At 42.6% G+C, this 21,227-nt stretch overlaps 1 protein-coding gene across 2 annotated transcripts; it reads left to right on the top strand.

The window, feature by feature from the left end:
- Nucleotides 1-9,792: 9,792 nt before the first annotated feature.
- On the top strand, nt 9,793-20,634 carry trmt1 (tRNA methyltransferase 1). Of its 2 annotated transcripts, none has more exons than XM_083905938.1 (16): nt 9,793-9,806; nt 10,841-11,242; nt 11,341-11,530; nt 11,825-12,012; nt 12,208-12,323; nt 13,198-13,310; nt 17,690-17,838; nt 18,015-18,098; nt 18,493-18,562; nt 18,666-18,800; nt 18,898-18,983; nt 19,135-19,243; nt 19,324-19,400; nt 19,489-19,608; nt 19,845-19,962; nt 20,353-20,634. In XM_083905938.1, exons 2-16 carry the CDS (start codon nt 10,854-10,856, stop codon nt 20,428-20,430), a joined length of 2,022 nt encoding a protein of 673 aa, XP_083762064.1. In that variant the 5' UTR covers nt 9,793-9,806; nt 10,841-10,853; the 3' UTR covers nt 20,431-20,634. The 2 variants fall into 2 exon arrangements, with proteins under 2 accessions (XP_083762064.1, XP_083762063.1); XM_083905937.1 differs by having other exon boundaries at nt 9,805-9,956.
- The last annotated feature ends 593 nt before the right edge of the window (nt 20,635-21,227 follow it).

Here is a 21,227-nt window from a genome sequence, read left to right as displayed (position 1 = left end):
AAAATAGAGGAAACCGATTAATGTTACTGCCGATAATAAAACATGAATTAAATATTACAAAAACCCAGGCTCAATGGGAATGAATTGGTTGTATTTTGACAGTGAAATGATCATAAAATCATGACTTCAGACTGTCTGGATGCACTTCTAGGCTGTATATATATTCATAAAAAGAAGCAAAGTAAGCGGAGTGTATTATAATTCATGAATTAACAATTACGGTTCAACGCTTTAATTAAAAACATCCAATTTAAGTCCACCAGTGAATGTTGGAGACACCATCTTCTAACAGTTTTGTTGGTTTTTTGGCCTACTTCTATATTTCCACTTCAGCTCCTCTCTCAGTCAAAACACAGTCGCTTACATAACTCGTCTATTTCGCTCATCACGATCCAACAGGGACGCCTGTTATGATGAGGATAGTGTGTGTGTGTGTGTGTGGGGGGGGGGGGGGGGGGGAAGAGATCTGTTGAACTCCAGATGATTAAAAATAAACATGGAATACGTCTCTGAAATCGTCTTTGTCGTGAGACAGTCTGGGAGGCAGCGCTCCTTTTTTCCTGCGGGCCCGACGAACAATAATACGCTATTTACTCAAATGCAGAGTGTGCACGTACACAGACGAGAACACAAAAGGCGATTCGGTCACTGGGCAAACACACGAATACGAGGTTGTGATCTCCTCGTGTGATTGGATGTATAGTTTACGCTACGTCTTAGACTTCCATTCATTTGAACGGCAGATTTCTTTCTTTATATGGACCTGAATAACCAGCAACCGATTATCAAAATAGTCGATGATTCATTTAGTAATTGGTTAATTGTTGCAAGCCGGAGTAATGGATTAACACATGATTTAACACACGAGTTGTTGTTTTTTGAAGAATTAAAACAAGTTTTCCGATTTTCCGAGCTTCTTAAATGTGAATATCTTCTGGTTTCTTTGCTCCATATTAACACAGACAAGACATTTGAGAACATCATCATTTCCCGGGTTGGGGATCCACATTTTTCTGGACCATTTAATGGACCAAATGACACACATTACTAAAATAATCGTTAGTTGCAGCCCTTCTAATGCAAGGACAAGAACGCAAAAGATATGAATGTAGCGTTGGCAATTTACTAATTTGATTAATTTTCAGCCCTTTAGTTATGCATCCAACAAAATCTGCGTTAGACTGTCTGGTGGCGGATTATTTTGACTATAAATACACACTCCTGCAGTGGAGCTTCTCTTTTGCAACACATAATAAAAACAACATTGGTTGTAGTGGGAAACCTCCAGGTGTGAGAGTGAGGTAGGGTGATATTGTACAACTGTGCGCGCTCAGCAAAAACCTTCCCCCCCCGGTGAAAGATTTAAGTTAAAAATGTGGGCTAAATCAGTCCCACTCCCCTGCTTTACCCGTACCTTAGGGCACTACTGGGGAAAAAAAAGGACCATCGGGGCATGCTAATTAACAGCATGCTAATTAATTCTGCTCGTATTTAAGGCGCAGGGTTAATTGAAAGGGTAAAGTATGTCTAGTTACAACTCCCACACCAAGAATTTCATTTTAAAAAAAAGAGTTTTAATTTAATTTTACAAGCTGGAAAAAAATCTGGACTATTACCAACCTACACAAGAAAAACAATTAATACTACTACTCCTACTAATAACAATTATTCCTATTCGTCAACTAAATAACTAAAACGATTACGATCACAGACAGACTGAGATCATTTGGCGTAACACTCTGGTCACATCAATAACACCCACTATTAAATTCAATAACATTCTGACATAAGTAAGTCAGTGTTATACTCTTAATAGTTTGCATCGATGTAAAATTAAATCAATATGCATCGCATAATTTAAGATTTTAATTCAACTGGTTTGTGATATCCTGGGTTTGAAGCTTTTTTCATGATTTAAAACAAGATTTCCGATGGTTTCAGCTTTCTTTGCACCATTTAAACAAAGAAATAATTAAAAAACTGAATTGTTTTGGTTTGTGGACAAAACGAGACAATCGAGAACATCATCATTTCCAGGTTTGACAAACACTGATCAACATTTTCTGACGTTTTACGGACCAAACGATGATGTGATTTAATTAAACCTAATTCCGTAACTCTGCTGGTTGCAAAAAGTACTTTTTTTTTTTAAAGGTAAATCAATAGAATAATGTCAGTTTTGTAAATGCATGTTCCCATTTACAAGAAAATGGACAATAAATCACAGCGCATCCAATAGAGATGCATGGTTGCAGTTGACTCAACAAAACGGTGCCCGACCATCAAATTACAAAACAAGAGGCTGCAAAAAAGACAGTTCACATTCTTGATGCATTTGCCAAAACCGAACATTGTGTCCGTCGTTAGCCTTGGAGGGTTTTTTTTTCTTTCTGCTCCCCTTTGGTTTGATGTGCTGACATTTCACCCCGAGGAAATCCTAACCAGCTACTTTTGACTCCTCCAAAAAAAAGGGGGGTCACAAAGGTCACAACAACTTCCAGGAATCATAAAAGGAGGTTAATTCACACCACTTGACCTTTGCTCTCTTAGGCCCCATGTGCCCCATTCTACGCTTTGACTTCATGTCAAACAGAGTGTGTCTGCCTGTGTGTGTGTTCTACAGCTTTCTTAGTTTTTGATTTAATCCACAAACTCTGCAGACAAACCACATGCTTTGGCTAAAACACAGTGACACTTGATTCCCTGCAGTCACACACACACACACGAGGCTAATCTGAGTGATTATCTAGATCAATAAGCTACTAATTTCAACTGCAATCACCACATTAGCATATTCATGTTCCTGGTTTAGGGAGGTTTTTTTTAAAAAAAAGGGTAGCCTGTTAGCAAGTAGCAAGCTACGGCTAAAGCTAGCCCTTGCATTGAACACTTCACCCATGCACACAATTCACTCCAAGTACATTTAAATAAAACGAGAGAAAAAAAGTCAGTGTTACTTTAAAGTATGAAGCGCATTTTAAGGCCCGAATAAAAAAAAAGGTTTAACCGAGCTCAAACTCTCAGCTTTGGCGTAGCCTCCCTTGAGCACAGCCAGCGCTATAACTTCAAAAACAAGGAATAATATCACCACACATCAATTATACATCAGTTTATCTCACATGGAAGTCGCGCCGAGCTGCTGTCTCGCCGACAGACGCGACGGGGGAGACGAAGGGAGCCCGCCAGCAGCAGCAGCAGCAGCAGCGGGGCAGGAGAGCATTCAAAGCGGGCAGAGAGCGCTCGGTGCCCCGCCGCGTGCCAGCCTCGATACCCGGGAGGATTTCGGAGTCCTCGGTTGGCCCGGGCCGGTGTGTACAGTGGAGAGAAGGGGGAGGAGGAGGAGGGGGAATGGGGGGAGTGAAAGAGGGAGAGGGCTTCTCTCTTCCCTGGACGCACGAGTTTACCGTCCAAGGAACCGTCCAGGAAATATGTCACAAAAACAGTCGAGGAGGGGAATAAAATATCCAGCGGTTTAGCTCCCGGACTCCGCTCCGCTCCGTCCGTGCCAGCGCCGCGTTGACCGAGTTCACTTCTCCTTCTCCGGCCGAACGGCAGCTACCTCTACGGGACAGACACGCGTTGTGCTCCCCTCCAAAATGTCGCTTGTGATATATGATGCGAATTAATTATTTATTAAATCTACACACACACAAAAAAAAAGCAGGGCGCTGCACTGAGTCACACCGGCTCCATTACGACGTCTTTATTATTAGTAGTAGTATTACTGTAGTATTATTATTATTATCGTTATTTTTGCCGGACAGGAGACGTGGCTCCATGTCGGAGGGCGACCCCGGCATTCCATCTTTAGCCGACATCAACAGGTCATCCCGGGACACAAATGCGCCGCAACTGTGGGCGAGACAGACGGATGGATCCGGCATGGCGAGAGGAGGGGAGGGGAAGTAAGGCTGTAAAAATCAATAACCGACAGGACACAAGGACATGGTGTGACAAGACGGTCTGTGTCTCTTAAATGCACCATATTTAGTTAAACCCTCCCTTCTTTTATCACTAGTTTTGGAGAAAGTTGGGAGAATGCGTGAAGGAGGACTGTGGGCTCAACGCAGCAGGGGCGCTCCTAGAAATGTTGGGTTCCATGGAAGAACATGGCAACAATACCTATTATCCTATATTTATGGTTGAAAAACTGCCTTGTCAAATACAATTATTTAATTAAGACAAGTGTGTTTCAGTGGCGTACAGAAGAAAACATGGAAATCCATCTTTATCCTCCACATGAGGGGCGCTAGGGGTGCCAGTCCATAGTTTTTGAATTTTCGAGATATCAAAAAACGGCATGGAGTTACGATAATGAAAAGTTGTTGTGGTTTCGTCCACACAAAAACTGCTTTTCAGGAGCCCTGAAATGGTATTGGGAAAATCCACATTACGCGTCTCTGGGGGGTGAAGGAAGACTCCTAACACAGGAGTATTCCTTCTCCTGTGTTAGGAGATTGTTTGCTTGCCAACTAACGTTCAATGTAAAAGTAACTAAAGCCAGCCTGAAAAGACCCCAGATATCGCCAGAACACGTTCCTGTTCCTCTGCGAGTTCAGACATGAGCGTGAACGCCAAAAAAAAAAAAAAAAAAAATCAAGTGCTGAAGATTAACAGTGAAACTGAATCGTAAAAATAAAAAAGGGGGAGGAGAAACAGAAGACTATTTTTACTTGAACGAACAGTAAGAGATCAGCAATTGTTCTGCACATCTGCAGCTTGTCGTCTGTTTGTCAACAGTCAGACCTTTAGGATTATGCCAGAAAGTCACTAAAGTCGTTTTTGTTTAGTTGATATACAACAAACAACATTTTTGTGATCCTATACACATTGAAACGTGTACAACGTCTTTTCCGTTTTTGGGGTGCAGCAGCTCCGTTACAGCTCCACTTACAGGCCTGGCATATGTACTACAGCATTACGTGTGCTTTTTTGGGGGGGAATCGAAAAAGTAAAAGATTGTTAACGCTTTGTTTACGTTTCTGTGTGGATATGGCCTTCCTCAGTACCAAACTACAAAATTCATGCACCTGTCACAATTGTGTATTTATCGATTGCAATTGCATTTCATGTTGAAATTAGAGCTGCAACTAATGATTATTTTCTCAATTAATCGACGAATCGTTTGGTCCATAAAATGTCAGAAAATGTAAAAAAAAAACGTTGATCAGTGTTTGTCGAAGCTTCGAAAGTCTTGTTTTGTTCACAAACCAAAATGATTCAGTTTTAATGATTTCTTTGTTACGTGGAGCAAAGAAACCAAGAAAATATTCACATTTAAGAAGCTAAAACAATCAGAAATCTTGTTTTAATAATGAAAAAAGCTTCAAACCGATTATTGATTATCAAAATAGTTGGCAATTAATTAATTAATCGATTAATAATCAACTAATCGTTTCAGCTCTAAAATAGAGCAATAATAATACTGAGAAATGAGGTAGAAATTTTCATTTTTTGATAGAAAAAGTGCACCAAGATGGAACTATTCAATCACAATGTAACACTTTTATAAAAGTATAGAGCTCCCTTTCGATAGCCATGATAGCATTAATGATAATAGCAATTGTCATAAAAAATGCTAACGTGGAGGGGGGGGGGGGGCGGGCCCGGCGCCCCTGCACCAAGCGAAAGGAGGGACTTCCCGCGGTGACAAGTGAGTGTGAAGCCGGTGAAGTGGTTAAAGTTTGGTCCGTGTCCCGTGAGCCCATCCCCCATAGTTACTAACAGAACTTTACCACCTCCCGTCCACGAACTAACGGCACAATAAAGACCGACAGCTTAAGCTAAACACGACATAATGTACGAGAAATACGAATTCTAGAAGGTCCCACTCACACACACACACACACACACACATTTGTACATTTCCCCCCCGGGACACACATTTCGGGGGCTCGGGCAAAAACAACAGCAACCCCGACAACGGTCCGAGCCGAGGAGACCCGAGCTCCGAACCGCTGTCCTCGTTGACCCGCAGTGCTGCTCAACTCACCCCCGTCAGTGTCTGTGGTCCGTGTGTGTGTGTCGTTCCGCTGGAAAGTGACTCAATGGAGGAGCAGCAGCGGCGGCGCAGACCTAAGTGTGTCCGTGTCCCTCTCTCGGTGTCTCTCTCTCGGTGTCTCTCCGCCTCGCTACAGGCAGCCATTCATTGTGACTGTACACGCCGCGGACCAGCAGCCGGAGCACGCGCACATTTCACGCATACACACGCACGCATACCAAACACGTGTGTGTGAGAATGATTGGGGGCGTGCACGCGCGCCGAGAGGACGGACGTACTTACGTGCACGCACACACACACACACAGGCAGAGCTATCGAGAGGGGGGGGGGGGGAGGCTGAGAGGGGACTCTTTTTTTTGGGACTCTCCCAGGGGTGACAGACAGATCACAGAGCTACCGATCGACCAGACAGACAGACAGACAGACAGGTGAAGACACAGATTTGCCTCATTATGCATTAACGCTATGCACTGTCATGTCAGAGAACAATGAGATATGGTACAGGGAGGGTGGATGCATGGATGGATGGATGTTGTGGCCACATATTTATTGGTTTGTCCGTATTCACAGAGGAGGGTGTAACCAAATAATGAAAACATTACTCGATGAGTTGTTTTGTCCACGAATTGAAGAAAGTATAATGGGAAATGGAAATTTTAAATTGGTGTCTGACTAAATCTCCCTCACACACACACACACAGGACTATTCTTCCTCTTGGGACAATACATTGACTCCGAGTCAAGTTATCCACAACGGTAACCCCGACCTTTAACCCCGCCGCAATTCAAATCTTAGCCCCAAACAGTTCCTCAGAAATTAGGGTTTGTGCTCTGGGGACCAAAAAGAGAACGTTCTACAAAGGTTGCATGGAGGTTGTGACAAAGTAATGTTTGCGGAACGTTCTGGGAACCAAATGTGCAACCAAAAATTAACGTTAAGAAAACTTTTCCTATCAAACACAGGAGAACCTGATGGCAGGGAACCTTCGCAACGAAAACGTGACTTCCCAGGACGTTCTGGGAACCAAAACACAGCGTTCTATAAAGGTTGTATGAAGGTTGTGGCAAAGTAATGTTAGGGGAACCAAATGTGCAACCAGAAATTAACGTTAGGGGAACATTTGGAAAATGAACCACAGGAGAACCTTCAGGGAACATTTCCGCAACCAAAAACCAGAACTTTCTTGGAACCAAAAGAGAACATTCTATAAAGGTTGTATGAAGGCTGTATAAAATTAAATTAGGAGAACGTTCTGGGAACCAAATGACATGAGCATCAAATCCATAGATACTATATATAAGTACTGTGCAACACCGTAACAACGTATTTTATATAGTTGCAATGATCCTATCTATCTATCTATCTATCTATCTATCTATCTATCTATCTATCTATCTATCTATCTATCTCATTGTTGTTGTATTATATTTGTAATATATAGAACTTTGGATAACATTTTTTTTATTTAATATCATGAAATGTAACACGTTTTGGTGTCAACAATCTATCTATCTATCTATCTATCTATCTATCTATCTATCTATCTATCTATCTATCTATCTATCTATCTATCTATCTATCTCATTGTGAACTTTGGACAATATATATTTTTTTTAAATTTAATATAAGGACAACACAGCTGCTATGAAAACTAAGTAATCGGATTACAACTACCAGAGTAAACGGATTACAGTGGTGGCTGAAGCAGCCCACGCGCCGCTGCAGGCAGGTAGACAGGCAGCGTCCCCAGCCGACCCGACTGTCTGAGCCCCACCCACTCGCGCTCACCGCTCACCGGGGTGTCTTCTCCCTCTGGGCGGCGGTTGTGGAAGCGACTTCCCCCCCTTCCTCCGTCCGGACGGTGTGTGTGTGCGTGAAAGCCAACCAACCAGCCAGTCGGGGCGGACGACGACGGTTCGATCCCCCCAAACGTGTAGACTCCGCGGGGGCAGGTGAGCCCAGCTCCGGGCCCTCCAGGCGCTGCGCACTGTGAATGCTAAGCTGATGAGGGCTGCACTCACAGTCACAGTCAGTCAGTCAGTCTGTCAGCCAGGCACCACCACCACCACCTCGCCACTGCCGCTGCTGTGCTCCCCGCTCTCTCTCGCTGTCATGCCAAATACTATTAACTCTATAATTCTCCCGTGTCAGATGTGCAGCGCTATACGCTCTCTGGGCATTTATTGTCACAGCGCCCCCATCCAGATGTTCCGGGTGGTGGTGTGTGAGCATATATACAGTATATATACAGTAGATTTACCACGTTTAATTATTTTATCTTACTGTGTGTCTTCTTCACAGCCACAGTCGGCCATGCTGAGTGCAATAAACTACTAAATATAACAATATGATAAGGATATTAAGTGAGAATTCGTGTTATATAACTTTAAGCTAACAGAGATAACGTTTAAGCTAACCGAGATGACTTTAAGCTAATATAACTTCAAGCTAACCGATAGATAGATAGATAGATAGATAGATAGATAGATAGATAGATAGATAGATAGATAGATGGTATTTTATTGTATAATTGTATGTTTTATTGTTTGTTTTTAGGTCCAATAGGTCTTTTATTTGTCTTATGTTTCAGCTGTTGTTTTTAAATAAAGTTGGATTGAATAGATACTTACGTTATGTTATTGCTGTAACATTTACCCAATGTGAAGGATTTTAATTTACAAATTTAAAAGTAGCAACAAACAAAAAGTGTTTTACTTTAGATTTGATCATTTATCATTATCACATGTTCCACTCATAAATGTTGTGTAAATGCATATATGTACTCGTTCCTATGAAATATAAAGAAAATTGCTACCATTTTCCTTTTGTTAAACTGTGTTCTGTTCTTAAAAAAAAGGAAAAGGCATTATTTAAAAAAAAAAAAAAAAACTAGAGCAACTGGTTTAGTATTATTCATAAAGCAAGTCTCGTTATTTGTTTTTTATGCAAATGTATTGTAATATTTCATGTTTTTTAACTGTTTTAATAATGTTGACATAAGGGCCATAAAAACTGATGTAATAACGAGGCATACTGACATCTGCCAGGAAACAGCTTGAAACCCAGACGCAGAGAAGACACAAGAAAAAAAAAAAAGAAGATTCATGAAAACTCAAGTCACAAAATAAAACATTTAAACTTTACTGACGAAGGTAGCAGTGCTGCAAGGTTATAGGTGTTGACATTTTGTTTTTAAAGTTAATTTTAATTAGTTTTAAGAATGGGTTTGCTAGTTTTTATTAGTTTTGATTTTTTGTAATGCTTAGTTTTTATTAGTTTCAGTGTTACGCAGTGTCTCACACATTCTCACACATTCAAAACCAATTTTTGAAAAATTATTTTAAAAAATAAAAATAATTTTAAAAAGGATATAAGACACTCTACATAGCACATAGCCTCTATATATATGTTTTAACATAGTAATGTTGGGAAAAAGCAGCCAAAATGCTTTGTTCTAAGGGTTAATTTGCTTCCATTAGAGGGTTGATATGTTTTCGTCAATGCTTTGTGTAACCTCATCATTATAATGCATTACTGACTGCGCACACAGTGAGATTAAATTAGGTTATTCATGCTGGTGTTTTCCATGTTTTCAAGTGGACTGCTGCTCACTCACCGTGTCCTGACGTCACACCGTCTCCCTGAACTCAACTCAACTGAACTTACACGGCCCTGCCTGAGGGGGGAGAAGCGAGGGAGGTCGGGGGCGCGCAGCGATGAGCGCTTCGCGTTCGGCTTTTTGGTCCGCGGCAGGCATCCGTAGAGGCGCCTCAGAAAAAGCATGGCCGCGTCCCTGAGCTAACGTGAGTGAGTGAGGAAATTGGAAACTCTCTGCGTCGCAGCACCACCGAGCAGACACACTCTTTCATTCTGTGAATATCTGAATTACACTCGGGGAAAAAATATATATGCTATATTCAAACAGGAGCGTCTGACAGGTGGAGAAATTACAGGTAACGTATCTTTACCACAGCTAGCATGTATGCTAACTAATAGTGCAGAAGATTGAGGGTAGTTTTCCTCATGAAGTCTGATTTAATTTAGTCAATAAATCCAATAATTTTTCCTCCCATTGTCATGGTTGCCACACAGACGTTATTATTGAAAAATACCAAAAAACAAATTAAAATAGCGCTTTAGTTTTGAACATAGGGAATCGCAGAATATGACACATGGCTCAGGATAATGGAAACATCGCGATAATGAATACTTTACAAGACAATTAATGATATCTGTATTACTCAGTTCATTCGTTTTGTCATCTATAAATGCAGGAAGTTGTTTTAATTATTATTATTATTGTTATTAACAATTACTCAGACTGTTTTTGTCCTTAAACCAAAGTTGTTCACTTCATTGTCATCAAGGAGTACTGACTACTCAAGTAAAAGTACCACTACCACTAGTAAATCCAGCCCACAAATAGCCCAATACCAAAACTCTCAGTACGCCACTGCCACACTGATTAAGTCCACCAGCTTTTCCATCATTCCCAAATGCGTTTTTAACAATGAAAAAGAGAGAATAAATGTCGAGCTTACCAGCTTTAATAGCAGTTTAACCGAGGTCCTTAAATGGTCTTGTGTCGTAAAGCACAGTACATTATCATAAATAAAATATTGCTATAGTGAACATGGTGTCCGCTTCACTGTTCCACATACTGCACAGTTTCCTTCTTCCCCCACGCTGGATGATATGAAGTTAATGTTTATGTTATACACTGTACACTGATGAGCAACAAGCTTTTTAAGTGGTTGTATATCGTTAACCACCGTGAATACAGAGAATACGTTTGTTGAGATCATACCATGACTTCATTTTATCTGTATTTTACCAGGCATTGTCCCTGCATGCTGGTGCGATCAGCTCGGCTGGTGCCTCTCATCATCTCCTGTCACCTGCGTCGCTCTCACGCCTCCTTTGTCAGACCGACATTTCAGTGGAAACTACGCGGTGGTGCTGCGGCTTTCAGCTGGAAATCGAAAACTATGGAGCCCGTGAAAGACTCTCAGGAGACAGTGGCCCCCGTTACCGACCCCTCGCCTACGTCTACTGGACCCTTAGCTGAGGATTTGAGTCCAGACATTCCATCGGACCAGACGGCGACCCCGCCGCCGCCTCCTGTGGTGGGTCTTTTACCGGGGGAGACGGTGGTCAAGGAGGGCAAGGCGGCCATCTTGTTTCCCAGTGAGAACGAGGTGTTTTACAACCCGGTGCAGGAGTTTAATAGAGATCTGACGTAAGTTCAACGCTGTAGCAGGCCTGCTCTGATTCCGATTGGTCTAGATAACTTCCGTGAAATGATCGTATCGCTCCCACACTCTTTTCCTCCACCAGATGTGCGGTGATCACAGAGTTTGCCAGAGAATTTATGGCTCAGCGCGGGGTGAAGGTGGTGGTGCCCGGAGAGAAAGACCGAGTGGTGGTGTCTCCCTCGGCGGAAACGAACGAGGCCGACGCACAGGTGGAGCAGAAGAACGGAGCACAGGAGCCGTCTGTAACGGCGAGAGTTGGGGAGAAATGTGATGTATGTGGGACTGATAAACTACCATCAACATTTTCTAATATTTATACTTCTTGAAACATTCAATTTCCCCCCTTGTCGATTTTACATGGAGCCAAAATGCATGATCTGCCTTGCACGGATCAAAAGGGAGATGAAATTCCATACCACAGTAGCCACGGCAACCCAGCTCAAAAAGGCACACAAGGAAGAAAATTGCCTCTTCCTCATACGTTCAATTCAGTTAATTCAATACTGAACTTCTGTATTTGTCCTCCACGCCACTTTAACTTTGCTCTATCACTCCCTTGGTTTCAGCTCGGTCTTCATGTCCTTGAGGGCCTGGCAGCGTCCGGTCTGCGCTCTGTGCGCTTCGCTCTGGAAGTGCCGGGCCTCAAGAGCGTCACTGCCAACGACGTCTCCACCAAGGCCGCGGCCCTGATCGCTCGTAACGCCCAGTACAACGGAGTCGGCAACCTTCTCCAGGCCAGCTGCAGGGATGCCAGGTGTGATGACTCGGCAAGCTCTGCCACTGTTATTCATCTTCTCCTTCTCTTGTGTTCCTTCTTCTCATCGTCATTCATCTCCACACTATCTTGTCTCTTTCGTCCTCTTTCTGTTACTTTCTTCTTCGAATTAATCTGCTCAAACGATTTACTGTTAACTCTAATTCTCACTTCTTTTTTTTTTAATCCTCTTAGTATGCTGATGTACGAAATGCGAGGGAAGAAGGATCGCTACGATGTCATTGATCTGGATCCCTACGGTAGCCCTTCCTGTTTTCTGGACGCTGCCGTGCAGGCCGTCAGCGAAGGAGGTAACTACTGAAATTCATTCCCAGCACCAAAGTCCATAGAGAATCAAAAATTATTGATTTTACGAGACCATCGCATGGTAGTTTTTCCATCCACTGCTTTAATGTCTTTGTTAGAATTTACCCAAGTAGCATTAACTTACCATACGGTGCAGCAGTTGAGCAGCAGCAGCTCCTGTGTCCCTGCATGCAAAAAACACAGATGGAAAAGGCTGTTAAAGGCAGGATAAAACGACATTCTTTGGATATTGTAGATTTAAGCACAGGTTAAAATACCTTTTTTATCAGTGTAGCGACTCTGTTGCGCTACTGGCTAAATCACGACCAGGTTCTTCCCGAGTGTCTGAAATGACATCAGCGATTTATTTTCTTCCATTGTCCACTTATTTCCATTCGACAAATCAAAACTTAAACCCCGAGCACGAGCAGAAAACTTTTGCACTCTTTGCAATCAGCAACACCTGAGTATAATGACCTGTAACCTCAAAATAACCCAGCATGAGCCTGGGCTGGTGTCATCCTCAGGCAATGTATAAGAAATTAAATACAACCCCCTAGTGGTTGGAGGTTAACTGGCAAATGAAAATGTTTGTGTCCTCCTTGTCTCTGGAGATAATATAAAAACATGTAAACATAGCATAAGTGTACATATAGTATTAGTAATTCTGAAAATTCAGATCAAGGGAATGCAACACTTGAATATTAATGACTATATATCTCTTTGTTTTGTTTGTTTAGGAGTCTCAGAATAAGTCTGCTTTTAGATGAAAATGAGTCACTGAAATGTCCCAAAATGAAAACGTTGTTGTTCTTTGTTCTCTTTGCTCACTCTCTCTCTCTCTCTCTCTCTCTCTCTCTCTCTCTCTTCGTCTCTCAGGTCTGTTGTGCGTAACATGTACAGACATGGCCGTCATGGCTGGAAACAGCGGGGAGACCTGCTACAGCAAGTACGGCTCCATCTCCATCAAAGCCAAATACTGCCACGAGATGGTGAGTGCACAGACGTTAGCGTTGACGAATTTAGGTACTGGGATACTCATGCCCGTGACACTTGATGCTTAAGAGTCAAAATTATTTGGCTGAAGCCCATAAGCTACAGTGGGCAACTTTAAAACTACACACATGGTATTTGATAGAAAATAGTGACTGGAAACATAAAAAGAAGACAAGTATGGAGTAAAGACTGAAAACTATGAAATCTGACGCACCAGAGACACAGCACAACTCCTGAAACTTACTAAAATGGAGGGTTTCCGTTAATATCACATACAAACGCTGACATTCACAGACTACATAGCTCGAGTAAAGCAAGACGCTGACCAACGGAAAGATGGACGTCGCTCATAGGGCCGACAGAAGTTCCACACTGGAGCTTGAAGACGTTATAAAAATGAGAAAACAATTGTTGAGGAGATCGTGCATCTTTCGTGTCAGACAGACTTCACTTTATATTTACAGTTTCACACTAAATGTGTGCGCAGCGCGTGATGGATGCAGCGAGAATGCTTTTACTTAGAAAAAAAAAAAAGGAACATTGCGTGACGTGAGGCAACGGATATAGGCTCTGAAACTGTGAACGTCGTTTCCACCACCAGACTCGCGGTAAAAATAGGCAAGAGGCCTCGGGTGGGCAGTGGTGCGTAACTGAGAAGAGATGCAATGCACATGCCCAAGAAAGAGATTCACACCCTGAATGAAAAATGTATAAAAAAAAAAAGTATCTTGCGGCACAGGCACAGACATGTCCTCATGTGTACGCCTTAATCCTGTGTTCATGTGTACACACAGCACAAACCATGACCTCATGGATTTCGGGCCCAAGGTTAACAAACTGTGTTTGTGTGTGTGATGACATTTCTGATGAATAATTCTGAGCGAGTTGGAGCAGCTGAATCGATCTCTCCCACGTGATAACGTTATGAATTGATTCATTGTTCCGGCAAAGAAATACTTAAGAATATTCGGTGGTATCATTCGTTGAATATTCTAAACACCTGCGCATGAGAGCTTGTGAAAAATAATGCAGGGTTCACAACTTGTTGATGCCTATGGGAGCAACTAACGAGATGCATTCACTGACCCTGGTAAATTTGGTCACTTCTGCGAGGTCTCCAGTGTTAAGCTTCAAGATACATTCAAAGAATCTTGGAAATATTTGTTTCTGTCTGCTTTTAATACATTACGAATAGTTAATATAACCTATTAAAATAAAGGTAGAGCTATCAGAAATCTTAACCCAATTATTGAATTTTAAGAAAAATGCATTATGCGTTTCCTTTTACTGCTGTTGAGCAAATAAAAGGGACAGTTCACATGTAGCCTAAAAAAAAGGGGGGTGAAAAATGATTGGAATAAGCCTCGAGGTGTTGTTTTTTTTTTTCAACCAAGATGGCGGTGTTGCTGTGCTGCCATTTTTCCAGTGCAGTGAAATCTGTATCTGTTCCCGTTTCACTTGTTCACACCTCCCTCAAGCATGAAACGTCTTCATGTCTTCATTCATTCGTTTTATCCGCACAAACTCGCACGTCTCGAATCCTTAATGCCCCTCGCTTATCTTATCTCAACGTTGGAATCGTTTCCCGCTCGGCCGACGCTCCTTCCTGAAGTCGTATGACTAGCCTCAGCTGACCTATGTTTTGCAGGAACATTCTCATGTCCCTAATGTCGTCCTCGCTTCGTCCCAATTGCACGTAATATTCCAATACGACAATCTGCCGATTGGTCAGCTGATTCGCTGGCGGCATAGTTCCTCTCGGTGAAATATACCAACATGGACCTGCAAGTCAGACGTCGGTTAACGTTTATAGAATTAGACTGTACACTTAGCTGACATAAAAGCAGTATTTGGAAAAGTAATAAATAATAATTACAATTTCTACCGTTGTGTGGTCCATCTCCTTGATTCATTTTAACTTCTCAGGTAGCAGAGAGCGAGGAGCTCTTCTTCTTCTTTGCCACTCTCTGATGGCTGTGCGATGGTTGACTTGAACAGCTGCTGGTGGCACTTGTAATATTAATATATTAGTTACACTGAACCAACCATCACTTTCCTTTGGGGCTTCCTCTGGTGGTGTTTAATGGCGAGAGAGCTGCATGTTGTTCCTTCTTCTTCTATGGGTTTAATGGCACTGGCAGCTTGATGCCATGATGCTGCACTACTGTTGTCTTGGTCCTTTTATCTGTTGTGATGTCATAAGAGCCACTGTCACGTATGATGTCATCATAAGAGTGAGTCGATCCTAGTTGACGTTGAGCTGATTGAGTGATCTCCGTTTCTTTGGGCTTCCCCCTTCATGGGTTACCATAGCGGATCATCTTGACCTTGTTCTCCTTCTCAAAAAACCATTGGACCTTCTCTATGGTTTTCCTCCTGCACAGCAGCTCCTTCATCATCCTTTGTCCAATATAATCCCAATCTCTCCTCTGCTCCTGTTCATTTCTAATCCTGTCCATCGTGGTCACTCCCAATGAGAAGCTCAGACAGTGCCACTGTCTCCAAGAAGCCCATGCATCATTTCGGGTTCCACTACCGCCATGTAGACCTCCACTTTTGCTGCTATCAACAAAAGAACAACAAAAAAACTTTATGCATTTTCACACAGAACATCTATAGTAACTGGCCACTGGGGGTAATTCTATTCCTGTACATGCTATCAAAGGCACAGATAGCTAAACCGATATGCTAGGCACTGAAAGGGTTAATCATGACTTGGATGTGAAAGTTAAGTTGAAGGCTGTTCGCTGTTAATCTGCGTCAATAGCGTTCTTGCAATGTCAGAAAATCTGTGTGAAACTGCAAATAAATACTGTGAAAATTAGTATAGTAATGGTAATAGTTTCCTAATACAGCCTAAACAGATGGCTGTACTTTCTAAAGATGAAATAAAACAACATAATATTCATCAGTGCTTACCTGTAAGCGATGTAACATTAACCTACGATTGAACAAACTAATACCAAATGATACCGTAACCATGTAATCGCAGATTACCAATGGAAAACTAGGACGGCGTCCTTCAAAATACATCGTTGGACTCTATAGTGCTTTTCACCTCCCGAGTGTAACATTACACGCTAACGTCTAGCTACGATTCTTCCCGATCTGGTCGAGGTTTCAAACCCTGGCACCAGTAGGCTACATGCTACTGTTTCCTTGGTACTCCAACGGATGTTCCGCGATACCATCTCGCGTTTCATTTACGTTGCCCTGTTCCCACGCGAGACAAACGTGTCCGATGTGTCTCGCACAAGTTAGCCGAACGTCTCTTTTGCACACAAACGCGGCGCGTCCGACACCTATTTCAAAATAAAAGCATAAAAGCGCTAACATTTCAGTTTCTCAAAATCCATTATTGTTTTTTGTTTTTTTTGGTTAACAAGGCTTTAATTGTGAAATATACCCAGGCAATCCTGGTGTTTAGTTGGAGTACGAGGGAATATTTGGTAAATATGTGGTATTTTCAACCTGAAGCTCCACAGCAGGGAATAGCAATATCCCCGGTTTCTCGCCTTAACGCCTCGATCGCGCGTCCCACCTCCGAAACCCCTGCTTCGTCACAGCCTTCGCTCGCGTCGCTCTTGCTGCTGGTGGAATCGCCGCATCGAGCGCAGCTGCCTCAGGTCTTGCAAAAACCTCCTCATTTGCCTCACTTCTTCGTCGTTACAGCCCAATCGCACGTAGTATTCCAGTGAAGCGATCTGCCGGTCGGTCAACTGGTTCGCCGGTGGCAGATGTCCGTTTGGGAAAATGTACCAACACGGACCTGCGGATCACATCTGGCGGTGAACATTTATACAATCTGTATAAAAGCGTTATCAGTATTTGGAAAAACTAAAAATAATAATTACAGTTTCTTCCGTTGTGTGGTCCATCCCCCTTGGGATCCATTCCAGACGAAGCTGCTTCTGCTTCACTTCCACCACAAACTGAGGGGGTGGATGTGAAGTAGTTCCTGGTGTTTTTACGGCAGTCGGAAACCGCCGTATGGATTTTTTTCTGCCTCTTCTCTCTTGTGCCTGCTTGATATAGAGCTGTAGTTTCAGCAGCCTTTGTCCTTTGATCTCTTGTGATGTCATGTTTATTATTCATTGAAGAACAGTATTTGTTCCTCCTTTTTTTGGGAGAAATGACTTCTTCCGGTTGGTAGATGTTTGGAGACACCAAATTCTGCCTTTCTGGCCAGTGTTCGGTTCTGACATGAATTATTTGAGGCCAAGAGTGTTTTATCTGTCAAAATGACGGACACCCTCCCAGATTTGAGAATTCCAGGTTTGTAATAAGCCGTCACCAGCAAACTAACCGTAATGACGGCTCATTACCTACTAAACAATTACATTTTACAGTTTTCTGTCTCTCTGTGTGTGTGTAGGCTCTTCGAATCATCCTCCACAGTTTGGACCAGAGAGCAGGAGTGTACCAGCGATACATCCAGCCCCTGCTGTCGGTCAGCGTCGACTTCTACATCCGAGTCTTTGTGCGAGTCTTCACGGGACAGGTTAAAGTCAAGAACTCAGTGAGGTACGCACACACACGGCGTTCGCGGTTACATTCACTGTAAAGGCTAACGACGTACGAGAAGAGGAACGATCCCTAACCCTAAAATCTTTGAGAAACACACCACTAAGCGATTACCTTTAGTAGTAGTAATAACGCTGCTCGTTCAGTGGTTAAACTCTTCCGTTTTTGTGCCGCAGTAAACAGGCGCTGATCTACAACTGCGTCGGCTGTGGCGCTTTCCACTTACAGAGAATGGGCAAGAGGACGGTCAATGGGAAAAAGTGAGACGCCGCACGCACTGTTCAACAACTGCTTATTCTGATGTTTCACTCATGGATTTGAGTCATTCAAACTTGGTGAAGCTACACTACCGTTCAAAAGTCTGGGGTCACATAAGGTCAAATGTCCTTATTTTTGAAGGAGAAACACTTTTTTTTTTACAATGAATATAACATTAAATGAATCAGAAATACACTCTACACATTTGTTAATGTGGTAAACAACAACATTTCCAGTATTCTAATGGTACACTGTGTTTGCTAATCACGTTAGAAGGCTATTGGATGATTAGAAAACCTTCTTAACTATATTTTCTACTCCTTTTGCAAATCTTTCACGGTGACCCCAAACTTTTCAACGGTAGTGTATCGACTCTAATTACTCTTGTCATTTCAGTATGAAGTATTCCGCTGCCACCGGACCTCCTGTCGGAGCACAGTGTGACCACTGTGGACAGAGGCATCAGGTCACCAACACTTCTTCCATCCGTTATTGTCGTCACATTATGCTATTTCGCACTCCAGCTAAAGTTCTAAAGCCTCTCTTGTGTGCGCGTGTCCTCTTTGTAGATGGGCGGTCCAATGTGGGCGGAGCCCATCCACGACTCTGCGTTCGTCCAAAAGGTGCTGTCCGCCGTGTCGGGGAACCCGTCTCGATTTGGAACGTCCAAACGCATCGAGGGCGTTCTGAGCATGGTGACGGAGGTATGTTTTGTTACGCGTCGTCTTTTACTTTGGCGGTCTACAGCGGCTGTTTCCTGTCCCCCACCTCTGACGTACTGTTATTATTCTAACGTTTCAGGAGCTGGAAGACGTTCCTCTTTATTACACGGTGGAAAGTCTGAGCAGCACGATACACTGCACCACTCCGCCCCTGCTCCAGTTCAGGTAAGCAAGCACACACAGCGGTGTTGGAGATTCTCGAAGTTCACGGTACTATTGCCAGGAAATATCGTCACAAAACCCCCCAAAAACGACATATACAGCCCTGTAACGCTCTCAAATGTTCGCCTACTTCACCTCGCTGCTGTCTCTGCAGGTCTGCCCTTCTCCACGCTGGTCACAGAGTTTCCCTCTCCCACGCCAGTAAGAACGCGATCAAGACGGACGCTCCTCCCTCCGTCCTCTGGGACATCATGCGATGCTGGGTAAATAAATAAATAAATAAATAAATTAGGATTCTGAACTTGCAGAATTCACCCGTTAAAAATATCGGTTCTCGCAACAGGAGAAGGCGAATCCCGTGAAGAGGGAGAAGCTGTCCGAGACGAGCCCGGCCTTTAAGATCCTCTCCTCTGAGCCCAAGTGAGACCACGGCAGTGAATCCTCCGATAACGTACATTAACGTACTGTTTGTTTCTCACACAGACATGTGCGTTGTTTTTTTTTGCAGACTCGAAGCCTGCTTCACCGTGAGGGAGGACGCCAACCCTCAGTCTCGTAAACGCCACCTGACCCGGTTTCAGGAGAACCCTCAGGCGTTCTGGGGGCCCAAAGCTCGCGCCGCATCCAGGTAACCAACACGACACAAACACCATAGGCCTTTATCGCACTTCCTGGTTCCAAAAACCATAGTTTTCACAAACATCTCCGCAAAAACGTGTGTGAGGTTAATCTCGAAAAGTGGGCGAAAGAAGCTAAAAAGATGCGGTACTCCTAAGCCGATTTTCGTGGATGCTGCCGCCGCCGCCGCTGCTTAATGAACAAAAAAAACAACTTACCGATCTTCTCCTCCTCTTCCTCCTCCAGGGGTGGCGGCATCTCCACAAACTTGCAAGACAGGAGGAAGAAGCTCCAGAACAAGCGGAAGAACCAGATCACGGACTCGTCGCAGCTCAAAGATTTCCCCTGCAAGAGATTCAGACAGGTCAGTGCAACCGAAGCAGTTAATGATGTTTACACGGGTCGATCCAGTTTCGTTTAGGAAACTTGGGAGTCTTTTAAGTTGAAAATCTTGGCATGTTTTAGTCTGACTCGGTCTATTCTTTCAAAGTAAAGGGCCACGTAAGGCTGTCGAGGTCAAGAATGTAACTCGAGTACATAGAAACTCAGAAAACTGAGACTTTCATCATTCATAATCAACTAGAGGTTGTGTTTTAGTCTGGACAAATGTACACTGAGGCATTCATTTTGAAAATTCTGTCGCGGATAGAAAGCAAGGCTTTTATTTTGGAAAGTTGTTAATACAAAGCACCACAGACGAATCCTCCTGCTTGTTCTACTTCATCTCACCTTTTTTGTTTGTTTCCCCCCTCAGGGAACGTGTAGACATGGAGAGAAATGCTGCTACTCCCACGACCCGGAGCAGACGAATAATGAGGAGAAAATGGAATAATTCAACCACATTTAGTTTAAAAAATTTTTTTTAATTCCTAGATGTTGGTTTGGAATGCGGTCTGGATTAAAACGAGGGACATCCACTGCTGTCGTTAATCTGTTAATGTACAGAATATTTCTAGTTTTATGCCAAAGTTTTTTTTTTTAGTTTTTTCCCTTTGGATTTTTAGTTTTTTTTGGACAAACACAAATAAAGTCCTCACGGTGACTTTAAACACCAACGTGTGTAAAAATACTTGTGTATTATGTGTTCACAAATCATAAAAATTAATACTTTTTAACTACTCTTGATGCCGTTTCCAGTTTTTGACTTATCACTGAGTGAGCGCGCCACCTATTGGTTGTTGTTAGCAGTTGCACATACACGTGCACTAAATAGGACATAAACGCCACAATAAAACACACAATTCACTGGTGGGAGGAGTTAAAATACAGAATAAAATATACTTTAAGTATCTTTAAGGCTAATTAAGTGTATTGGAATATACTGCAAGTATATTTAAGGCTAATTAAGTGTATTTGAATATACTGCAAGTATATTCAAGGCTAATTAAGTGTATTTAAATAAACTAAGTATCTTTAAGGCTATTTAAATATACTGTCAGTATCTGTATTAATAATAATAATAATAATAATAATAAAAATAATAATAACAATAATACAGGCTAATTAAGTGTATTTAAATATACTTAAAGTATCTGTAATGCTAATTGTATTAACATATACTGCAAGTATCTTTAAGGCTAATTAAGTGTATTTAAATATACTTTAAGGGTAGGTGCGAAGAGTTTTAAC

This window comes from Microchirus variegatus, assembly GCF_963457635.1.
Source record: "Microchirus variegatus genome assembly, chromosome: 19".
NCBI lineage: Eukaryota > Metazoa > Chordata > Actinopteri > Pleuronectiformes > Soleidae > Microchirus > Microchirus variegatus.
Note: the sequence above shows the minus strand (reverse complement) of the source record. Positions and strands in the feature narration are given on the sequence as shown.